A 19951-nucleotide genomic window follows, 5' to 3' on the forward strand; every position below is an offset into this window, starting at 1 on the left:
ATGCCGGACCGTGAGGGGAAGAGAGAACAGGGTAGGAAATGTGGCAGCACTGGAGACCAGCAGTGGACGAAGGCTTCAGCTGGCGGGGGTTGGAGATTCTTGCCAGCCAAATCAGGGGCCCGGAGCAAATTTTTTGGGGGGGCCAGGCCCCCATGGCCCCCATAGCTATGCCACTGGCGCCTACACAATTACTACGTGCTAATGGTTAGTGCACACTAAAAATGCTAATGCTAATGCTCTTCTAGCGCAGTTTATTAAACAGGGCCCTTAGATTTACAAAGTTACGGGACAGTAACCTATGGAACTCTGTAAGTCTAAGAGCTTTGAAAATGAGCCTCAAAGCAAAACAAAAATGAAGAAAATTGTGCTATTTGCTTTCAAAACATATTTTAAGCTAGTCACAGCTCAACGTCCCCTGTGCCTTTTCCATGCTAGAAAACCCCCTTGGCTTGTGGCTAGTTATGGAGGATTCTTGAGTCCCCCCCCCCCCCCCCCCCCCCCCCGTCCGTCCCTTACTCTCACCTATGAATATTCATGAGAAAGGAGGAACCTCCAGTCATTCCTGCCTTGCCAGTGTTGTTTCCCACGAAAAAAAGCCAGCCAAATGGAGACCAGGGCCAGTTTGGACATTTTGCTGCATGACCTCGCATTTTGCTGTTCAGCAGATTTTGAAAATGGCACCAGTTTTGGGTTAGTAGAGGCACGAGAAATAGCACTGATGGAACAGGAAAGTCTGGAGATTCCTCCTGCACTTGATTATCTGTAGAAGGGGTAAGAAACAGAATGGGAGAATGGGTATGGGGGTGGGGGGGTGGGATGCGGAAAACTGGGGAGCAATCTTGCAGATTTAGAAGTGAGTTTCTCCCTTGCGAAGGTGTCCAGACCTGACATTTTGTTTTCTCTTCCTCTTGCTCCCTTTTGTATGTTACATATTTGGAAACAAAATCAAAATAAAACAGGAGACAAAAGGAAGCAAAATAGCATTAATGCACTCACTATTTAGCACAAAGGTTTCTTACACTATAAACATTTCTCTCTGTCAGGTAGTGCTACCTTGATTCTCACATCCCCTCCTCCAAATCTTGGTTTTTTTAGGGTATCTATAATGAATATTTATTTAATATTTGCATATATTTGGTCCAAAAATAGGTCAATTTACGTGTTCTTGATTTTCTGTTGGGGAGGTGGGGATCTAGAAGCCTTAATTTAGGGATCACAAGGCTTAAGTGAAATCGAGCTAGGAAATATTTGTAAATCTGTTTTAATCTATTGTGATAAAATTCTGGCTAAAAGGTGTCTGGGTAAGAAGTAAAGGCTTGCTTTGAGTGAGTCTGGTCAAGGGATGGCTTAACCGTTAAAATAGATTAGGCAGGTGCCTGGGGTGGCAAAGAGCAGCAGTGGCCAAAGTAACACAGCAGGTCCTGATGGCCACACAATCTCAAAGTATCTACCAATATTCAGTGTTACTCAGAGGGAAGTTAGGTAGTTTTCAGACAGCCCATTTCCTTGGGGAAATAGATTTTGAAAATTGCCCTGGGGAGGGAATTTTAAAACAAGACACCTAGAGCAAAAGCCCAGAAAGGCAATTATGGTAAGCCTGTTTTATCACTTCCTATGTGATTCCATAGAGCAGGCAGAACCAGCCTTAACAGGGTGCAGGGGTCCATACACATATTTACATACGTATCAGAGAGGTGTCGACAAACATATATATCTTCTATCTTCAACTGTCTTTATTATTTATTAATTTTTAAACAATGTGGGGTACGTGTCATACTGTGAACCTGCTAATTCTCTGGTTGTACAGCCGAAACTTCGGGTGATAGAATCATTTACTCCAGGTTTTTCAAAGCTTAAGAACAAACGTGATGACTTAACTCAGGGGTCCTTTTACCAAGGCCTGCTAGCGTTTTTTTCTGCACGCTAAAAATGAGCATGCGCTAAAGGCTAGAGGTGCCCATATATTTCTATGGGCGTCTCTAGCGTTAGCGTACGCTAAAAATGCTAGCGCACTTTTGTAAATGACCCCCTTAATTTTTGGAATGCAGCAGTGCCATTGCTGGGGTCTCACACCACTGTTTCAATGAATAAATTGCCTATGTCAAGGGACTTCAGGGGTGACTCATGCGGAGGGGGGTAATCGAATGGGGACGACCATCTCTAAGGGCGCCCATCTCTGAGGACGTCCCCATAAAGGGGCGGGGCATCCCGTATTATCAAAACAAGATGGGCGGCCATCTTTCGTTTCGATAATACGGTCGGGGACACCCAAATCTCAACATTTAGGTCGATCTTAGAGATGGTCGACCTAAATGTTGAGATCGTCGACCTTAGAGATGGGTGACCTTGGTTTTCGACGATAATGGAAACCAAGGACACTCACCTCAAAAACGACCAAATCCATGACGTTTGGTCGTGGGGTGAGCCAGCATTCGTAGTGCACTGCCGCCTGACATGCCAGGACACCAACCGGGCACCCTAGGAGGCAATGCAGTGGACTTCACAAATTGCTTCCAGGTGCATAGCTCCCTTACCTTGGGTGCTGAGCCCCCCAAAACCCTCTCCCCACAACTGTACACCACTACCATAGCCCTTAGGGGTGAAGGGCGCCAACCTAGATGTGGATACAGTGGATTTCTGGTGGGTTTTGGAGGGCTCCCATTTACCACCACAAGTGTAACAGGTAGGGGAGGGATGGGCCTGGGTCCGCCTGCCTGAAGTGCACTGCAGTACTCACTAAAAACTGCTCCAGGGACCTGCATACTGCTGTGATGGAGATGGGTATGACATTTGAGGCTGGCATAGAGGCTGGAAAAAAATGATTTTTAATTTTTTTTGGGTGGGAGGGGGTTGGTGACCACTGGGAGAGTAAGGGGAGGTCATCCCCGTTTCCCTCCGGTGGTCATCTGGTCAGTTTGGGCACTTTTTCGAGACTTGGTCGTGAAAAAAAAGGGACCAAGTAAAGTCTGCCAAATGCTCATCAGGGACGCCCTTCTTTTTTCCATTATCGGCCGAGGACGCCCATCTCTTAACCACGCCCCCATCCCGCCTTCGGTACGCTGACAACACGCCCCCGGGAACTTTGGTCGTCCCCGCGATGGAAAGCAGTTGAGGATGCCCAAAATCGGCTTTCGATTATGCCGATTTGGGCAACCCTGAGAGAAGGATGCCCATCTCCTGATTTGTGTCAAAAGATGGGCGCCCTCCTCTTTCAAAAATGCCCCTGATAATATTTTACGTCAAGTAGTACTGTCGCAAAACATGGCAGCTGTGCTTCTAAGATGATCACATTCACAGGCATGTCCATGCATGGTGCACATTTAAGTATTTGCTATCCTAGCAGATCATACATGCGTATATGGATGCCCAGGTTTAGAAAAGCCCTTTCTTATACGCGGAAAGAGGTTTATAAATTACCTTCATTATGCATATATATGAAGCTAATATTTAAAAGCATGATGTCCAATCCTATATTTTTACAGGGTTGTTCTGGGAGAAGAGGTGTAGGTATTCTTGAGTTTACCAAATCTTGGGGGCGAGGGAAGGGGGAAAGTTTGGACAAGTTCCTGGAGGAAAAGTCCACAGTCTGCTATTGAGACAGACATGGGAAGCAACTGCTTGCCCTGGGATTGGTAGCATGGAATGTTGCTACTCTTTGGGATTCTGTGTGACCTCGATTGGCTACTATTGAAAGCTGGGTACTGGGCTAGTTGGACCATTAGTCTGACCCAGTATGGCTATTCATATGTTATTATGTTCTTAGGTCTGAATGTTAATTAATGGGGACACAACACTGAAAGTTTGGTCAGGAGGCTTAGGAATGTGCAGCCAGATCATATTCATTTCATGTCATTTCCCGTATCATTTACACTCCTACCTCCAGCTTTTATAAATGGTGACTAAAGTTGCACTCGCAAATCAGCTTGCGGAGCTAATTTACACGTACAACTTACCAACGTTTTCGAAAGAGAAGGCCGACCATCTCTCAAGGCCGGCGAAATCAGCATAATCGTTGCGGAACTGGCCAAACTTCAAGGGGGCGTGTCGGCAGGGTACAGAAGGCAGGACGGGGGTGGGACGGGGGCGTGCTTTGAGATGGCCGGCTTCGCCCGATAATGGAAAAAAGAAAGCCAGCCCTGACGAGCATTTGGCCGACTTTACTTGGTCCCTTTTTTTCAGGTCCAAATCCCAAGAAAGTGCCCAAACTGACCAGATGACCACCGGAGGGAATCGGGGATCACCTCCCCTGACTCCCCCAGTGGTCACTAACCCCCTCCCACCCTCAACAAAATCAACTTTAAAAACTTTTTTTGCCAGCCTGAAATGTCATACCCAGCTCCCTGGAGCAGTTTTTAGTGGGTGCAGTGCACTTCAGACCGGTGGGCCCAGGCAAATTTATCTCATGCATATTCATTGTGGGTATTCTGAAAATCTGAATGGCTGGGACTGGGCTGAGAACTCCTGATTTACAGGAAGATTCATTTTGTTCAGGGATTTTCAGGCATTTTTGTTTCATTCTGGGAGCAGTGTTCTCACGAGTGCACGACTCTTTAACATCAGCAAAATTCGCCCTTTCCTCTCTGAACACACCACCCGAACTCTCGTCCACGCTCTCATTACCTCTCGCCTGGACTACTGCAACTTACTCCTCACCGGCCTCCCACTTAGCCATCTATCTCCCCTTCAGTCTGTTCAGAACTCTGCTGCACGTCTCATATTCCGCCAGAACCGATATACTCATATCACCCCTCTCCTCAGGTCACTTCACTGGCTTCCGATCAGATACCGCATTCAATTCAAGCTTCTCCTTCTTACCTACAAATGCACTCAGTCTGCTGCCCCTCACTACCTCTCTACCCTCATCTCCCCTTACGTTCCCGCCCGTAACCTCCGTTCACAGGATAAATCCCTCCTCTCAGTACCCTTCTCCACCACCGCCAACTCCAGGCTCCGCTCATTCTGCCTCGCCTCACCCTATGCTTGGAACAACCTTCCTGAACCCTTACGCCAAGCCCCCTCCCTGCCCGTCTTCAAGTCTTTGCTTAAAGCCCACCTCTTCAATGCTGCGTTCGGCACCTAACCCTTACCGTTCAGTGAATCCAGAATGCCCCAATTTGACTGCCCCTATCGGACCGACCGTTCACTTGTCTATTAGATTGTAAGCTCTTTGAGCAGGGACTGTCTCTCTTTGTTAAATTGTACAGCGCTGCGTAACCCTAGTAGCGCTCTAGAAATGTTAAGTAGTAGTAGTAGTAGTAGTAGTGTGAACTCTTTTCAAAGCGCACTGTTTACATGTTATCGATAACAAACAACAAACATTACATTTTGTGGTCTTTCACTTGTTTTCATTTGGCAATGACATAAGATGATATAGGCTCTGTTGCTGACAATCCCCAGGTCATATCAAATTACCCCCCACACTGGCTTTCTGGACAGCTTTTCAAGGTGTCCTAAATGAGTGCGTGAGTCTTTTTGAAAGTGCTGCTGTTTGTGCATCTCAAGGAAAGATCGAGGTCATATTTGGTTCTGGAGAAAACAGGATCTATCACTTCTTTTCATTCTGGTTTATTTGAAGACTCACCTCTTCCTTGTAGTAGTGGCAATAGGCAAATAATGCAGAACAGCTGGAGAGATGCCATCTTAGCAAACTAAGAGTCACATAAAGGCCAGCGCACACAGCAGTGATGACAGGCGGCTTTTCTCGGTTGGTCTGAAGTTTCTGCAACCTGGAAAAGAGGAATGTTAAGAAATGCAAACGTTCCTTCTCTTGCTTCCCTTTGGCATGGGGTGGTTTTGTCAGTATTGTGGTCTGTAAATGGGGTTTCAACTTATAAAACTGGTGGAATTCTTGGGCTGATATTTAAAATGATTTAAGTGGGAAGGATAGGCTCCTGTTTGGCCAATTTGCACTGGCCAGGTGCTCTCCAGACGATGCTACTGAAAATCCAGGGAGACCATTGTAGCACTATCTGGTTAGTGCCAGGGAGGTCCAGGACAGAGTGCAGGGCAGACCTGGATTTATCCAGTTAGCTGACATTTTCAGACAACAAGTTAGGTAAATGCCCGCCAGCTCTCCGAGCACAGGGTCAGCACCTTCATATCTTCCACTGGCCACTCAAGACACAAATTCCATGCCAGAATTTGCACCAGGCGATCAGCTCCTTTAACATTGCTGACCACAATGGGCTGAACATTAGCCAGTCTGTATTTCGGGTTATAATGTTGCTGTGGATGTATTTAAAAGGTTAAATAAGAAAATACATATTTTTTTAAATGGTAGTTCTTAAACCAGTCCTCAGGAGACCCCAGCCAGTCAAGGTTTCAACATACCTACATTGACTATGCATGAGATGGATTTGTATGCAAATTTATTTCATAAATATTCATTTGAATGTCCCTGGGTGCATCCAGAGAACTGGTTTGAGAACCTCTGAATTAGAAGGAATTAAAAAAAAAAAGCTTAAAAACTTATGGTTATAATTCGCATACCAGTGAACGACGTGTATCCCAAAAATCTCAGAAATGATAAATAGTAAGACAGACTCATAATATTCCCATATTCAAAACATTTGGAGAAAGTGGGAGTGAGGAGCGGGAAATTACTCTCATACAAACCACAGGATTTGGAGCAGGGTGTAGCCATGGGTGGGCTTGAGTGGGCTAAGCCCCTCCAATTTAAAGTCAGGCTCACCCAGTCAGTGGCAGTGACCCTGTCCCTAAACAGGAGAACTGGGGGTAGAGTCAGCATCTTCACCGCCTCATACCCACTCCCATTGACCTCAGACCCCAACACAAAATCAGCTCTGGCTGCATAGTTTATGGATAGCCCTTTGAAATGAGCAGCCAGAAAACCCAGTTCAGAAAGATGTAAATCGAGTAGATGTGAAGGCTTTATTTATTTATAACATTTATACCCCCACATTTCCCCACCCATGGCAGGCTCAATGTGGCTAACATCAGTCCGAAAAGGCATACGTTAATCCAGCAGACAAACAATAAAGTGAAGAGGATGGTGAGTAATTACAGTGGTGAAGAAAAAGAGGCTTGAACTGGCCACGGACTGCAAAGTTTTATTTGAGTCTATGAACAGAAGGGATGGGATCAGTTTCATTCTCAGCCTGTTTCTGATTCATACTATAGCTGTCCCCTAGCCATTTGGGAGCTTGGAGTTAATCCAAACCAGTTTCGGGAAATCTCCATCACATATCACACCGAGTTTAAATTCTTATTCAAAGGATCTCCAGCAGCAAAAGTCTTCCTGCTCAAACTCTGTAACACTGGCTCATTAGAGTGACCTTGAGTGATCCACCTATATGAGGAAAGGCTAAAGAGGTTAGGGCTGTTCAGCTTGGAACAACATAATGCTGATACCTAAGTAATATCATAATGTATTCTTCTACCATGTAAGTACGCACTTGAATGTAATACCATCTGTAATACTATTGACCGGAAATGGCAATCGCCACTACGGCAAATGTAAGCCACATTGAGCCTGCAAATTGATGGGAAAATGTGGGATACAAATGCGACAAATAAATAAATACAGACAGATAAGGGGAGATATGATTGAGGTCTACAAAATCCTGAGTGGTGTAGAACGAATAGAAGTGAATCGATTTTTCACTCTTTCAAAATGTACAAAGACCAGGGGACACTCAATGAACTTACATGGAAATACTTTTTAAACAAATAGGAAGAAATATTTTTTCACTCAACGAATAGTTAAGCTCTGGAACTCTTTGCCAGAGGATGTGGTAACAGCGTATCTGGGTTTAGAAAAGGTTTGGACAAATTCCTGAAGGAAAAGTTCATATTCTGCTATTGAGACGGACATGGGAAGCAACTGCTTGGCCTGGGACTGGTAGCATGGAATGTTGCCACTCCTTAGGGTTCCAGAATCTTACTACTCTATGAGAATCTTCATGGAATCTTGCTATTCATTATGATTCCAGAATCTTGCTATTCTTTGGGGTTCTAAATGGAATGTTGCTACTCTTTGAGATTCTGCATGGAATCTTGTCACTCTTTAGGATTCCAGAATCTTGTTATTCTTTGGGGTTCTACATGGAATGGTGCTACTCTTTGAGATTGTGCATGGAATTTTGTCACTCTTTAGGATTCCAGAATCTTGCTATTCTTTGGGGTTCTACATAGAATGTTGCTACTCTTTGAGATTGTGCATGGAATCGTCAGTCTTTAGGATTCTGGAATCTTGCTATTCTTCGGGTTTCTACATGGAATGTTGCCATGATTTGGGTTTCTGCCAAGCACTTGTGACCTGGCTTGGCCACTGTTTGGAAAACAGGATATTGGGCTAGATGGACCATTGGTCTGACCCAGTAAGGCTACTGTTATGTTCTTATATATTCTGCTAAATATTCATTCAGTGTCTGACATTTGTTCTGTCGCTGCCTTAGTCTTTCTGTGATAACCAACTTCTCACATACAAGTGATCCAGTAAAGAGTCCTGCGGTAGAAGCTTTCTGCTGGGTCATGCCAGGTTACTGACCTGGAAGCTTTCTAAACTTGCTTTCTACTCTTTGGGATTCCGGAATCTTGGTACTCTTTAGGATTCCGGAATCTTGCTACTTTTTGGGATTCCAGAATTTTGCTACGCTTTAGGATTCCGGAATCTTGCTGCTCTTTGGGATCCAGAATCTTGCTACTCTTTGTTCTTATCTCTTCTTTGCCCTGTTTGTCTGTCCTGATTAGATTGTAAGCTCTGTCATGCAGAATCTGTCTCTTCATGTTCAAGTGTACAGCACTGCGTATGTCTAATAGCGCTATAGAAATGATATGTAGTAGTAGTAGTAGTACTTTCTTTCCCCAATGTATCTGGAATGGAAAGTAGCCCCAGCTGCTGACACCCACCTGGACCTTCTTTAAGAAAATTACCACTGATTTGACATCCTAGTAATCATGCTTACAATGCTAGCTACACTGTAACCAAGTAGGAGAACTCACTCTCAAGGTAATCAGCTTTTCTTACAGTGAAAAACTCAGGACCCTGTTGGGTTTCAGACTCTCGGCACAGATCCCTGTGTAGTTCAGAAGGAGGGTTTAGGATGAATAGTGACCGGAGCAGGATGGGAGGTAGTTGATTAATGTGGGTGGTCTTTAATCCCCTTCCTAAACATTAAGAAGAGAACCTGACCCTGATGTCTTCTTTGAGAACCGAACAGACCTTTGACCTTATTACTGTGTATTCTATGCTGAAGGATTCTTTCGTGGAAGGGTTGGGTTCGCAGAGTTCTACAGAACACCGCATGTGCCAAGAAAAGGAAAAACAAACACATTTTATGAGCCACAGCATTTTCTGACATGGTAATTCCCCTAACAAAGATTAAAATTCATTTCCTCATTAGCTTCACAACAGAAGTTGTATTGTTGGGTTCTTTGTTTCTCTTTCTGCCCCTTCGGTTGCTCAATTGCATCTTACTTCTGGCCATTTATTAACTGCTGTGTTTACTCTGAAGTACGTCCTTATAAAAAATTAAATCCAAGAAAAAGTAGAGGACAACACAAATGACCAGCAGTCGTAGGGAAGGTACAAAAGCACCAGCCTTAGGGACCCGGCACGGCCATGTTTCAGTGGACGCTGCCACCTGATGGCATTGTGGATCTTGTAAAACCTAAGAAATGATCTAGATTCTCTGCAGGCCCTGATACCTTGCATTAGACTAATTTAAGAAGTGTCCAAAGATGATATTGTATGTGAGCTTTGCAGACCGAAATCTTTGAGGTCTTATTATCACCAATCTGCCGACGAGAAATGTGGACATTTGAGCCATTGTCTACAGCAGTGGCTCCTAAACCTGGTCTTGGAGGCGCCCTGGTGAGTCAGGTTTTTGGGTTATACACCAGTGGCGTAGCTACAGGGGGCCACCAAAATGGATCCATGGCCCTGTGGATTCTGTCTCCGTCCCCACCCTGTCCCCCACAGGCTCTGCCTTTATCCCCGCCCTGTCCCTGTGGGCCCTGTCTCCATCCCCACCCAGTCCCTGCAGGTTCTGTTACCATCCCTGCCCCATCCCTGTGGGCTCTGTCCTCATCTGCAGAAGCCTCCAACACTTATGGTGCAGTAGGAATGAGTAGCTCGAAAATTTTGGTTCCAATATTCAAAGCGATTTAGCCAGCTGCTAACTGGTTAAATCGCTTAATCGAGGCTAGCCACTAGTATTTAATGGCACTCAGCTGGGAGACTGGGCGTCTAAATGGCAGATGACGTTTAATGTGAGCAAGTGCAAAGTGATGCATGTGGGAAAGAGGAACCCGAATTATAGCTACGTCATGCAAGGTTCCACATCAGGAGTCACTGACCAGGAAGGGGATCTAGGCGTCATCATTGATGATACCTTGAAACCTTCTGCTCAGTGTGCTCAGGAGTGGAGGAGTGGCCTAGTGGTTAGGGTGGTGGACTTTGGTCCTGAGGAACTGAGGAACTGAGTTTGATTCCCACTTCAGGCACAGGCAGCTCCTTGTGACTCTGGGAAAGTCACTTAACCTTCCATTGCCCCATGTAAGCCGCATTGAGCCTGCCCTGAGTGGGAAAGCACAGGGTACAAATGTAACAAAAATAAAATAGATACTATTGGAGATTCTACATGGAATGTTGCTATACCACTAGCAACATTCCATGTAGAAGGCTTCGCAGGCTTCTGTTTCTGTGAGTCTGACGTCCTGCACGTACTTGCAGGACGTCAGACTCACAGAAGCAGAAGCCTGCGTGGCCACATTGGTGATCTGCAAGGGCCGACTTCTACATGGAATGTTGCTAGTGGAATAGCAACATTCCATGTAGAATCTCAAATAGTAGCAACAGTGGAGGAGTGGCCTAGTGGTTAGGGTGGTGGACTTTGGTCCTGGGGAACTGAGTTGGATTAAAACTTCAGGCACAGGCAGCTCCTTGTGACTCTGGGCAAGTCACTTAACCCTCAATTGCCCCATGTAAGCCGCATTGAGCCTGCCATGTGTGGGAAAGCGCAGGGTACAAATGTAACAAAATAAGAAAACAAATAGAATGTTAGGTATTATTAGGAAAGGAATGAAAAACAAAAATGAGGACGTTATAATGCCTTTGTATCACTCCATGGTGTGACTGCATCTTGAATACTGTGTTCAATTCTGGTTGCCACATCTCAAAAAAAGATATAGTGGAATTAGAAAAGGTGCAGAGAAGGGCGACGAAAATGATAAAGGAGATGGGACAACTTCCCTATGAGGAAAGGCTAAAGCGGCTAGGGCTCTTCAGCTTGGAGAAAAGGCGGCTGAGGGGAGTTATGATAGAGGTCTATAAAATAACGAGTGGAGTTGAATGGGTAGATGTGAAGCGTCTATTTACGCTTTCCAAAAATACTAGGACTAGGGGGCATGCGATGAAGCTACAATGTAGTAAATTTAAAACAAATCAAAGAAACGTTTTCACTCAACGTGTAATTCAACTCTGGAATTCGTTACTAGAGAATGTGGTAAAGGCGGTTAGCTTAGCAGAGTTTAAAAAAGGTTTGGACGGCTTCCTAAGGGAAAAGTCCATAGACCATTATTAAAATGGACTTGAGGAAAATCCACTGCTTATTTCTGGGATAAGCAGCATAAAATGTATTGTACTGTTTCGGGATCTTGCCGAGTACTTCTGACCTGGATTGGCTACTGTTGCTGGGCTTGATGGACCTATAGAGGGGCATAATCGAAAGGGATGCCCAAGTTTTCCTGAGGATGTCCTCGCAGGACGTCCCGGTGAAGGGGCAGGGAAACCCGTATTATCAAAATAAGATGGGCATCCATCTTTCGTTTCGATAATATGGTCGTGGACGCCCAAATCACAAAATTTAGGTCGACCTTAGAGATGGTCATCCTTAGAGATGGTCATCCCCGATTTTCAGCGATAATGGAAACTGAGCACGGCCATCTCAGAAATGACCAAATGCAAGCCATTTGGTCATGGGAGGAGCCAGCATTCGTAGTGCACTGGTCCCCCTCACACACCAAGACACTAACCGGTTACCCTAGGGGGCACTGCAGTGGACTTCAGAAATTGCTCCCAGGTGCATAGCTTTCAGTTATGCTGATTTGGGCGACTCTAAGAGAAGGACGCCCATCTCCCAATTTGTGTCAAAAGATGGGCGCCCTTCTCATTCGAAAATAAGCCTGTTAGTCTGTCTCAGTATGGCAACACTTATATGTACATATAAAGAAAGTATTCTTCCATCAACAAGCTAATTAAAAAAAACAAGAAACAATATTGTCATCATTTTCATAGTCTTGCCAACCGTATCCTGTTAGACAAGGTAAGATTATTAGAAAAGAAATGCAGTCCCATATTCTGGGCAGCCTGATCAGGCCCTTTGGTCAGGGGGCTAACTTGTCAAGGGTTATATTGTGGGCAGGCCGTTTTGACAGTGGCTGTTATCTCAGGGACTAATATGTGTATACCTTACCTTGATTTGTACCTGTCTTTTTCAGGGCACAGACCGTATAAGTCTGCCCAGCACTATTCCCCGCCTCCCAATCACCAGTCCCGCCTCCCACCACTGGCTCTGGCACAGACCGTATAAGTCTGCCCTCCACTATCCTCGCCTCCCAACCACCAACCCCTCTTCCCCCCACCGGCTCCGCCACCCAATTTCGGCTAAGCTCCAAAACCCACTGTACCCACATGTAGGTGCCCCCGTTACCCTTTAAGGGCTATGGTAGTGTTGTACAGTTGTGGGTAGTGGGTTTTGGGGGGGGGGGGCTCAGCACCCAAGGTAAGGGAGCTATGCACCTGGGATCAATTTGTGAAGTCCACTGCAGTACCCTCTAGGGTGCCCGATTGGTGTCCTGGCAAGTGAGGGGGACCAGTGCACTACAAATGCTGACTCCTCCCACGACCAAATGGCTTGGATTTGGCCGGGTTTGAGATGGCCGCCATTAGTTTCCATTATCGGCGAAAACCAAAGGCGGCCATCTCTAACACCGGCGATCTCTAAGGGTGGTCCCAAATGTTGAGATTTGGCCGGCCCTGACCATATTATCGAAACGAAAGATGGCTGGCCAGTTGGGTACGCCGCTTGATGGGGCCGTCATTAGAGATGGCCGCCCATATAGGAACCTGATATCTTCGAGGATAATAATGAGGATTCGCTGGCGGACCACTGGAATCATTTAATTGACACCACGCAGAACTCCATTAGATGTCAATTGCATTATGCCACCCTCATTCAATATTGTAGAGTACAACGTATCCCTAGGGGCTTGAGGATTAATAAGGAACCTCAGCTCTTTAAAGATAATAAAACCTTTCTTGATAAATGGTGTTCTATCTTGAATAAATGTTCGTTAGATTTAATGATCCTGCTGATTGAAACATCCAAAGAGAAACTAGAGATACTCCAAACTGATATCAACCAGAAACATGAGGTACTAAGGAAGGAAGATTCTAATTTTGAAGCTAATTTGGTCGCTTTGAATTCTAAATTGGACTCTTTTAAAAAAGAGATTAAGAGACAAAAATATAACAAATATAAGCGAGATGAGGAAGATTATTACAGAGGTGATATTTATCATTGGGCAGTACCAAAGAGGAATACCTTTAATAAACGGAGAACAAGTTATCGTATAGGTCGTGTACCTACTCAAAGACCTAACCGTGAGAATTATGATGATCAGGGGAATAATCAAGTGACCAATACTGAGAGAGCGCGTAAGAGAGTGCGGAATGAATCTGAAGAATTGTTCACTTCCCCTTGTTCTACACCCATCAACACCCACATGGTGATCCCTGATAAAGATCCCGTGCCATCTAATTTTTTAGACAAAATTTGGGACAATCGAACGAGAGGGAGAGAGAGGACCTTCCAATCACGGCAGAATATGGCACAGGAGAAAATAGAGAGAGCTCCCTATCACAACTACAGAATCGAGTTCCGAGGAAGGGGAAGGGGTCGAGGAAGAGGAAGGACCTGGAATGCAGGCAACCCACGGCATCTATCATACAGGGACCAGACATTCCAATAATTAATCTTTCCCAACACAGACTATCAGATGTCGAGACTTCAGTTCTGCAAAAGGGTCTTAAATTTATTCCTACGGATCATTATAACCCTTTACAGACTAGAATAGATCTATTTAGATTTGAAAGGAAATTAAAAATCACTCACTTTTTTGCCAAGACAGAATCAATTTACAATGATTCATCAATGGTCAAACGGCCTTCGAAATGGATCCCTCCAGGACCCACAGACCCCTTGATCTCTGCATTTCAACAATGTGTCCTGCGAGATATAACACATTTGGAGAATAGAAAGAAAAGGAGGTTCTACAACCTATCTAAAGAGGAAAACGTGGCTCTCAATCAACTCCGAGACAACCCTGACATCATTATCAAGCCGGCGGACAAAGGTGGAGGTATTGTGATTATGGACAAAGCTAATTACATTGCAGAAATTGAGAGGCAACTTTCTAAATATGAATTCTACGCCCCTTTGGATGTGGACCCTACAGATGACATTAGAAAGGAGATTGAATTTTGGGTCAATTTTGGATTCGATTCAGGCTTCCTTACCCAAAAGGAAAAGGACTTTTTAATAACGCAAGTTCCTATTATACCTGTCATCTATATATTACCAAAGGTCCATAAGACGTTGGAGAATCCACCAGGTAGACCTATTGTCTCGGGCATTGGCTCAATTTTGGAGCCTCTCTCTGCATTTGTTGATTCCTTCCTCAAACCATTAATACCGTCGGTTAAATCATACATCAGAGATTCCTCACATGCCATTAATTTACTAAAGAACTTTGAGGAAGATATATCAGATGTTATTCTTGTCACCTTTGACCTGGAATCTTTATACACTAATATACCACAACAGGAGGCCATTCAAATAATTACCGAATATCTGAATAAGAGAGAACAAAATATGAGAGTACCAACTGCATTCATCACTCAGTTAGCCTCAATAGCTCTTCAGAATAATTTTTTTGCGTTCCAAGGGAAATTCTTTAAACAGATAAAAGGAACCGCGATGGGAGCAAGGATGGCCCCTGATATTGCCATTTTATATGTGGCTTTTTTTGAAGAGAAATTCCTGGAAAATCATCCATATCAGGATGGACTGCGGTTGTGGAAAAGATACATTGATGATATTTTGGTATTATGGAAGGGAACAACTGATAGACTTTATGAATTTTATGGATGGCTAAATAGTTTGGACACCAATTTAAAGTTTACAATGCATTTTGACACTAGTGAAATCCCCTTCCTGGATATTATGATAAAAAAAGATGAACATGGCTTCAACACAACTATCTATAGAAAGCCTACGGATAAAAATAATTACCTTCATTTTCAGAGCTATCATGACAGGAATTTGAAAGAGAATCTTCCAACCTCCCAGTTTTTGAGGCTACGAAGAGTATGTAGTGACCTTTCGGATTTTAAACATCAAGTAGTACCTATGGCCAAGAGATTTACAGAGAGGGGCTACCCTGAAGCATGTGTTCAGAGGGGTATTAACAGAGCGTTTAATGCCAATAGAGAGGAACTACTGTCTAAACGAGCTATACAGAGTACACCAGACATTGTTTGTAGTCTAAGATTTTCTAACTACTCTCATGACATTAAGAAAATATTGCGAAGACACTGGCACATCTTGGAAGGTCACCAATGTTTTCAAAATAAATGGCTCACTATAGCCCACACACGTGGAAGAAATATCAAAGAAATTGTGGCACCATCAGCATTACCGTCAGGACCATTACAACCATCATTACATGCGGGACACCAACCCTGTGGCTCTTGTTCTGTATGTTCATCTAGTTTGACAGTTTCAACATTTATTCACCCACAGACAGGTAGACATTATCATCTTAATCATTCTTCTAACTGTAACACAGAGGGTGTTGTTTATCTTATCATTTGTACTTGTAATTTGATTTATATAGGAAAGACCATTAGAAAATTAAAATTAAGGATGATCGAACACAGAAGTAATATCAGGAGAAAGAATATTACGGCCCCCCTGGTTCAACATTGTATAGACTGTACACATGATTTTTCTGATCTCAAGTTCCTGGTATTGAAGGTAGCTAAGACCTCCTGGCGGGGAACAGATTTAAATAAGATATTGCTACAACAAGAACAACGTTTCATTTTTGAGCTGAATACGGTTTTCCCCACCGGACTCAATTCAGAAACGGACCTATCTGTGTTCCTTTGAGATGGTGGATCACATTCTATGTCTGTGCTCAGTATGACGACCTGGACAAATAACATCCTTGAGAATATTTTTAAATTGGGTGTTTGGTGAAATTTTAAGCACTGTAGGTAATTCTATTGGATTCTGATTAGACTTCGCTTCTTTTCTCTTTGGATGAATTTCGAGTAATTTTCACATCAGCAGTGATCAATAATAGAAAAGGTTGATTTTATCTCATCTGAAATGAGAATGCTTCAGTATTTGAGGGGTATTAGCTTGACAAATTCAATCTTATGATGAGCATTATTTATTTATTTATATCTCCAGACTCAGATGTTTGTTTTTTAAATATGAATTACACACTGGTATGTGTTGTGTGACAGTGATTTGTCTCATATTGTTAGTGCTAATCATGTTTTATGCTTTAATGATAAATATTTTAACGATAAGTGGGTTTATGGATATTATATTCATAAATATATATGAAAATTTAGGTAGTAATATGTCCCCTTTCTATCACAACATGTCTGTTATGTGATCCCATAGAAATGTATGTGATGAGATTTATCATATCTTTAGTTTGAAGAATATAATATTAGACGAATGGACATGAATGGTTTTTAGTTCCTATGACTCTAGCTCTTTGTTTCTGGATGTAGTCTAAAGCAAGGCATTACGAGTTTTTTAGTTTTTTTAGTATAACTTTTGTTTCAAACGTTGAAGACTGCCCTATTACGCTGCTATAGAAAATATAGGCTGAAGTAATCTTGTGCGCATGCCCCTTATTATGGGAATTTTGATGCAAAGTTCAGAGTGGGCGACCGTGGATATTCCCGAAGGACCACCTTAAATGTCGGGCCCCGCCCCGTTACGTCATTATAGGGAGTATATGTTTGAAAAACTTGCGTGCGGACGCCATTACTTTTGGCGGTTGCCAGCTTTGAAGGCGTTCTTTTGAACAGAGACGATCGATTTAAACAACGGGTAGGCATTGTCTCCTTGTATTTGAGTTTTTTCTTAATATCTATATCGCTTGGGAATCAGGCCTGTTTTAGGAAGTTATAGACCCACCGTTCTTCCCCTTATGCTGTGGGCTTTATCAAAACTGTGTCATAAAGACCTTTTGATTTTAAAAAGACGAATCTATGAAATCTAGTTATATAATAATTTTGATATATGCCCCCTTGTACTTATGGATACTGAATGGCTTTGAGGTGAGGTAAAGCAGCCCCAATTGGGATTCAATATCAAGAATACCATGATATCTGGTACTGCATACGAACATTTGTATTTTAAAGAGCTTTAGGGCTTTGGAAATAACGTTTTTTCATTTATTCATTTGTTTTTTCGGTATGAGAGATGTCGAATATGGCCTTGTCATGAGATACCTCAGTTAACACATTGTTTATGATATAAGGGGGTCCCTTTGAGACAGTGGGCGTTATTTTCTCTGTTTGAAAAATCTATTGTTTATAGTTTGGCCACTGTCAGATGATTGATTGTGCACAACCCTTTTTCTTGCTCTCTCACATTAGGATTCTCATCCTGATTGGTTCACTTACCTTTTGTGCTTCAGTTTGCAAGCTGACCGATAGGAGTTCATTGGTAAGAAAGGGTCATTTAGTATGTGCGATCTTATAGTGTCTTACAGACTCTGACAATGCTCCATACAGAGACATGTGACTTGAGATGACTATATGGATGAATTGATTTGTTTGTATATATAAGTGTTCAATTAGGAAAGTATGCATATTTGGGTATGTGTATATATATATATATGTACATGCACATATGTATATGGACATTTGAGCCTACAGAGAGAGATATATATATATATAGGTGGGCATATATAGACATCATCTAGGAACACACATTCTTTTAAAAGTTTTTTTCACAAAATACTTCTCAATATGTTGTTTAATATGTTTTTAAATATTCTTTTAAATGTTCTTTTAAATGTCTTCTTGTTTTTTATATATACACGTATATCTTTTTGCGTGGTGTGTGTATATATAGTACAGCAGTTATAAATGTAGATGTATATGTACATAGCTTGAAGATATAACAATGATGTGTAATTTTGGTTTATTGATATTGTTAAACCAATTTATGGTTTTTATTTTTATTTTTTTATTTATTTATTTGTATGTATCTTTATGTTAGACCCCTGATGCAGGCGTTTGTACGCCGAAACACGGCCCGTGTCGGGTATTTATGATAATAAAGGACTGCATTTTTTCCCAATCCTGAAGGCCCAGTTTTTGCTTCTTTTTCTCGCCCATATAGATGGCCAGCCCCATTCGATTATGCCCCTCTATGTTACACCCTATGCTGTCTATTAAAATATTTTATTATGTATTGTGTTGACATTGTAATGTAGTAAACTATGCCATACTTTGTATTGTTGTCTGAATATATATTTTTACTGCTGTAATTGTCTATTGCTTATGTTTGACTTATTCTTGCTGTTCACTCCCTTGAGTGACTTCCTTCAAAAAGGCGGTAAATAAATCCTAATAAATAAATAAAATTTAAATGTCTCAATGTCAGTAGTTAGGCGTGAGCATTCACACAAGCCTCTGGCTGGCGTAGGTGTTCACGCGTAAAGCTAGGTGTGAAAATGCGCACTCAAGTAGGTATTCTATAACGTCAGATCCATGCAGACCTACTGTTACAGAATTCATGCTTAGCACCCTGTTACCCAGCGCCTAACTGGAGATGTCATGTACTGAATCTACCCCTCAGCTTTCCTGCGTTAACTCTGTGTTTTCCAGTTACTACCTGGATAACTCAGAAATGCCCATTCTCTGCCCATGCTCTGCCCCCTTAGGAAAAAAATTCCTAAAAAATCTTTAATGCAGGGTTTAGCGGGTAGAAACAGGGAAAATACCACAATACGTTTTAACACGTTCGTGTGGTGCCCTGTTTAAATGCGCATTAAGGGACAGATTCTGTCAATGGCGTCTAAATTCCAGATGTGTCCAGAAAAAGTGCTTAGCACTATTCTATAAATTGTGCCTAAAGTTAGACACGGTTTACAGAATAGTGCATAGGGCTGGGGAACGCCACTGAGAATACCCACACCTAAATGTGGGTATTCGCACTGAACTCTCTTCTCAAAAAGTGCCTCCGTCCCCAATTCCCCCTTCTCTTTCTCCTCAGACCCTAGCTCAGCACTTCCATGATAAAATCCGTAAGATTAACCTTGAATTTTCATCCAAACCCTCCCCACCTCTCTCTCCCTTAGTCCTCACCCTCTACTCTCCTTCCTTTTCATCCTTCTCAGAAGTTTCTACTGAGGAAATTGCCCTTCTTCTTTCCTCCTCCAAATGTACTACCTGTTCCTCTGATCCCATCCCCACTTATCTACTTAACACTATCTCTCCTACTATCATCCCTGTCATCTGTCACATCCTTAATTTCTCACTCTCCACTGCAACTGTTCCTACGGTCTTCAAACATGCTGTTGTCACTCCACTCCTTAAAAACCCCTCACTTGACCCTACCTGTCCCTCCAACTATCACCCCATCTCCCTTCTTCCTTTCCTCTCCAAACTACTTGAATGCGTCGTGCACCGCCGTTATCTTGACTTCCTCTCTTCTCAACCTATTCTCGACCCACTCTAATCTGGTTTCCGCCCTCTTCACTCTACTGAAACTGCACTTACCAAAGTCTCTAATGACCTGCTGCTGGCTAAATCCAGAGGTCTATTCTTTCCTTATCCTTCTTGACCTATCTGCTGCCTTCGACACAGTTGACCACACCATACTCCTAG

The 19951-nt window shown here is 43.0% G+C and overlaps 1 protein-coding gene across 1 annotated transcript in view; it reads right to left on the minus strand.

Moving 5' to 3' along the window:
• PIGR (polymeric immunoglobulin receptor) overlaps positions 1–19951 on the minus strand; it is a 148394-nt gene that overhangs the window by 26463 nt on the left and 101980 nt on the right. Inside the window, exons 10-11 of the mRNA XM_030221618.1 lie at positions 6692–6828; positions 5582–5648 (exon numbers count right to left, since the gene is read on the minus strand). Of these exons, the coding sequence (XP_030077478.1) occupies positions 5582–5648; positions 6692–6828 (204 nt within the window). The remainder of the gene's footprint in view (positions 1–5581; positions 5649–6691; positions 6829–19951) is intronic.

This window comes from Microcaecilia unicolor, chromosome 12 (assembly GCF_901765095.1).
Source record: "Microcaecilia unicolor chromosome 12, aMicUni1.1, whole genome shotgun sequence".
In the NCBI taxonomy this organism is placed as follows: Eukaryota; Metazoa; Chordata; class Amphibia; order Gymnophiona; family Siphonopidae; genus Microcaecilia; species Microcaecilia unicolor.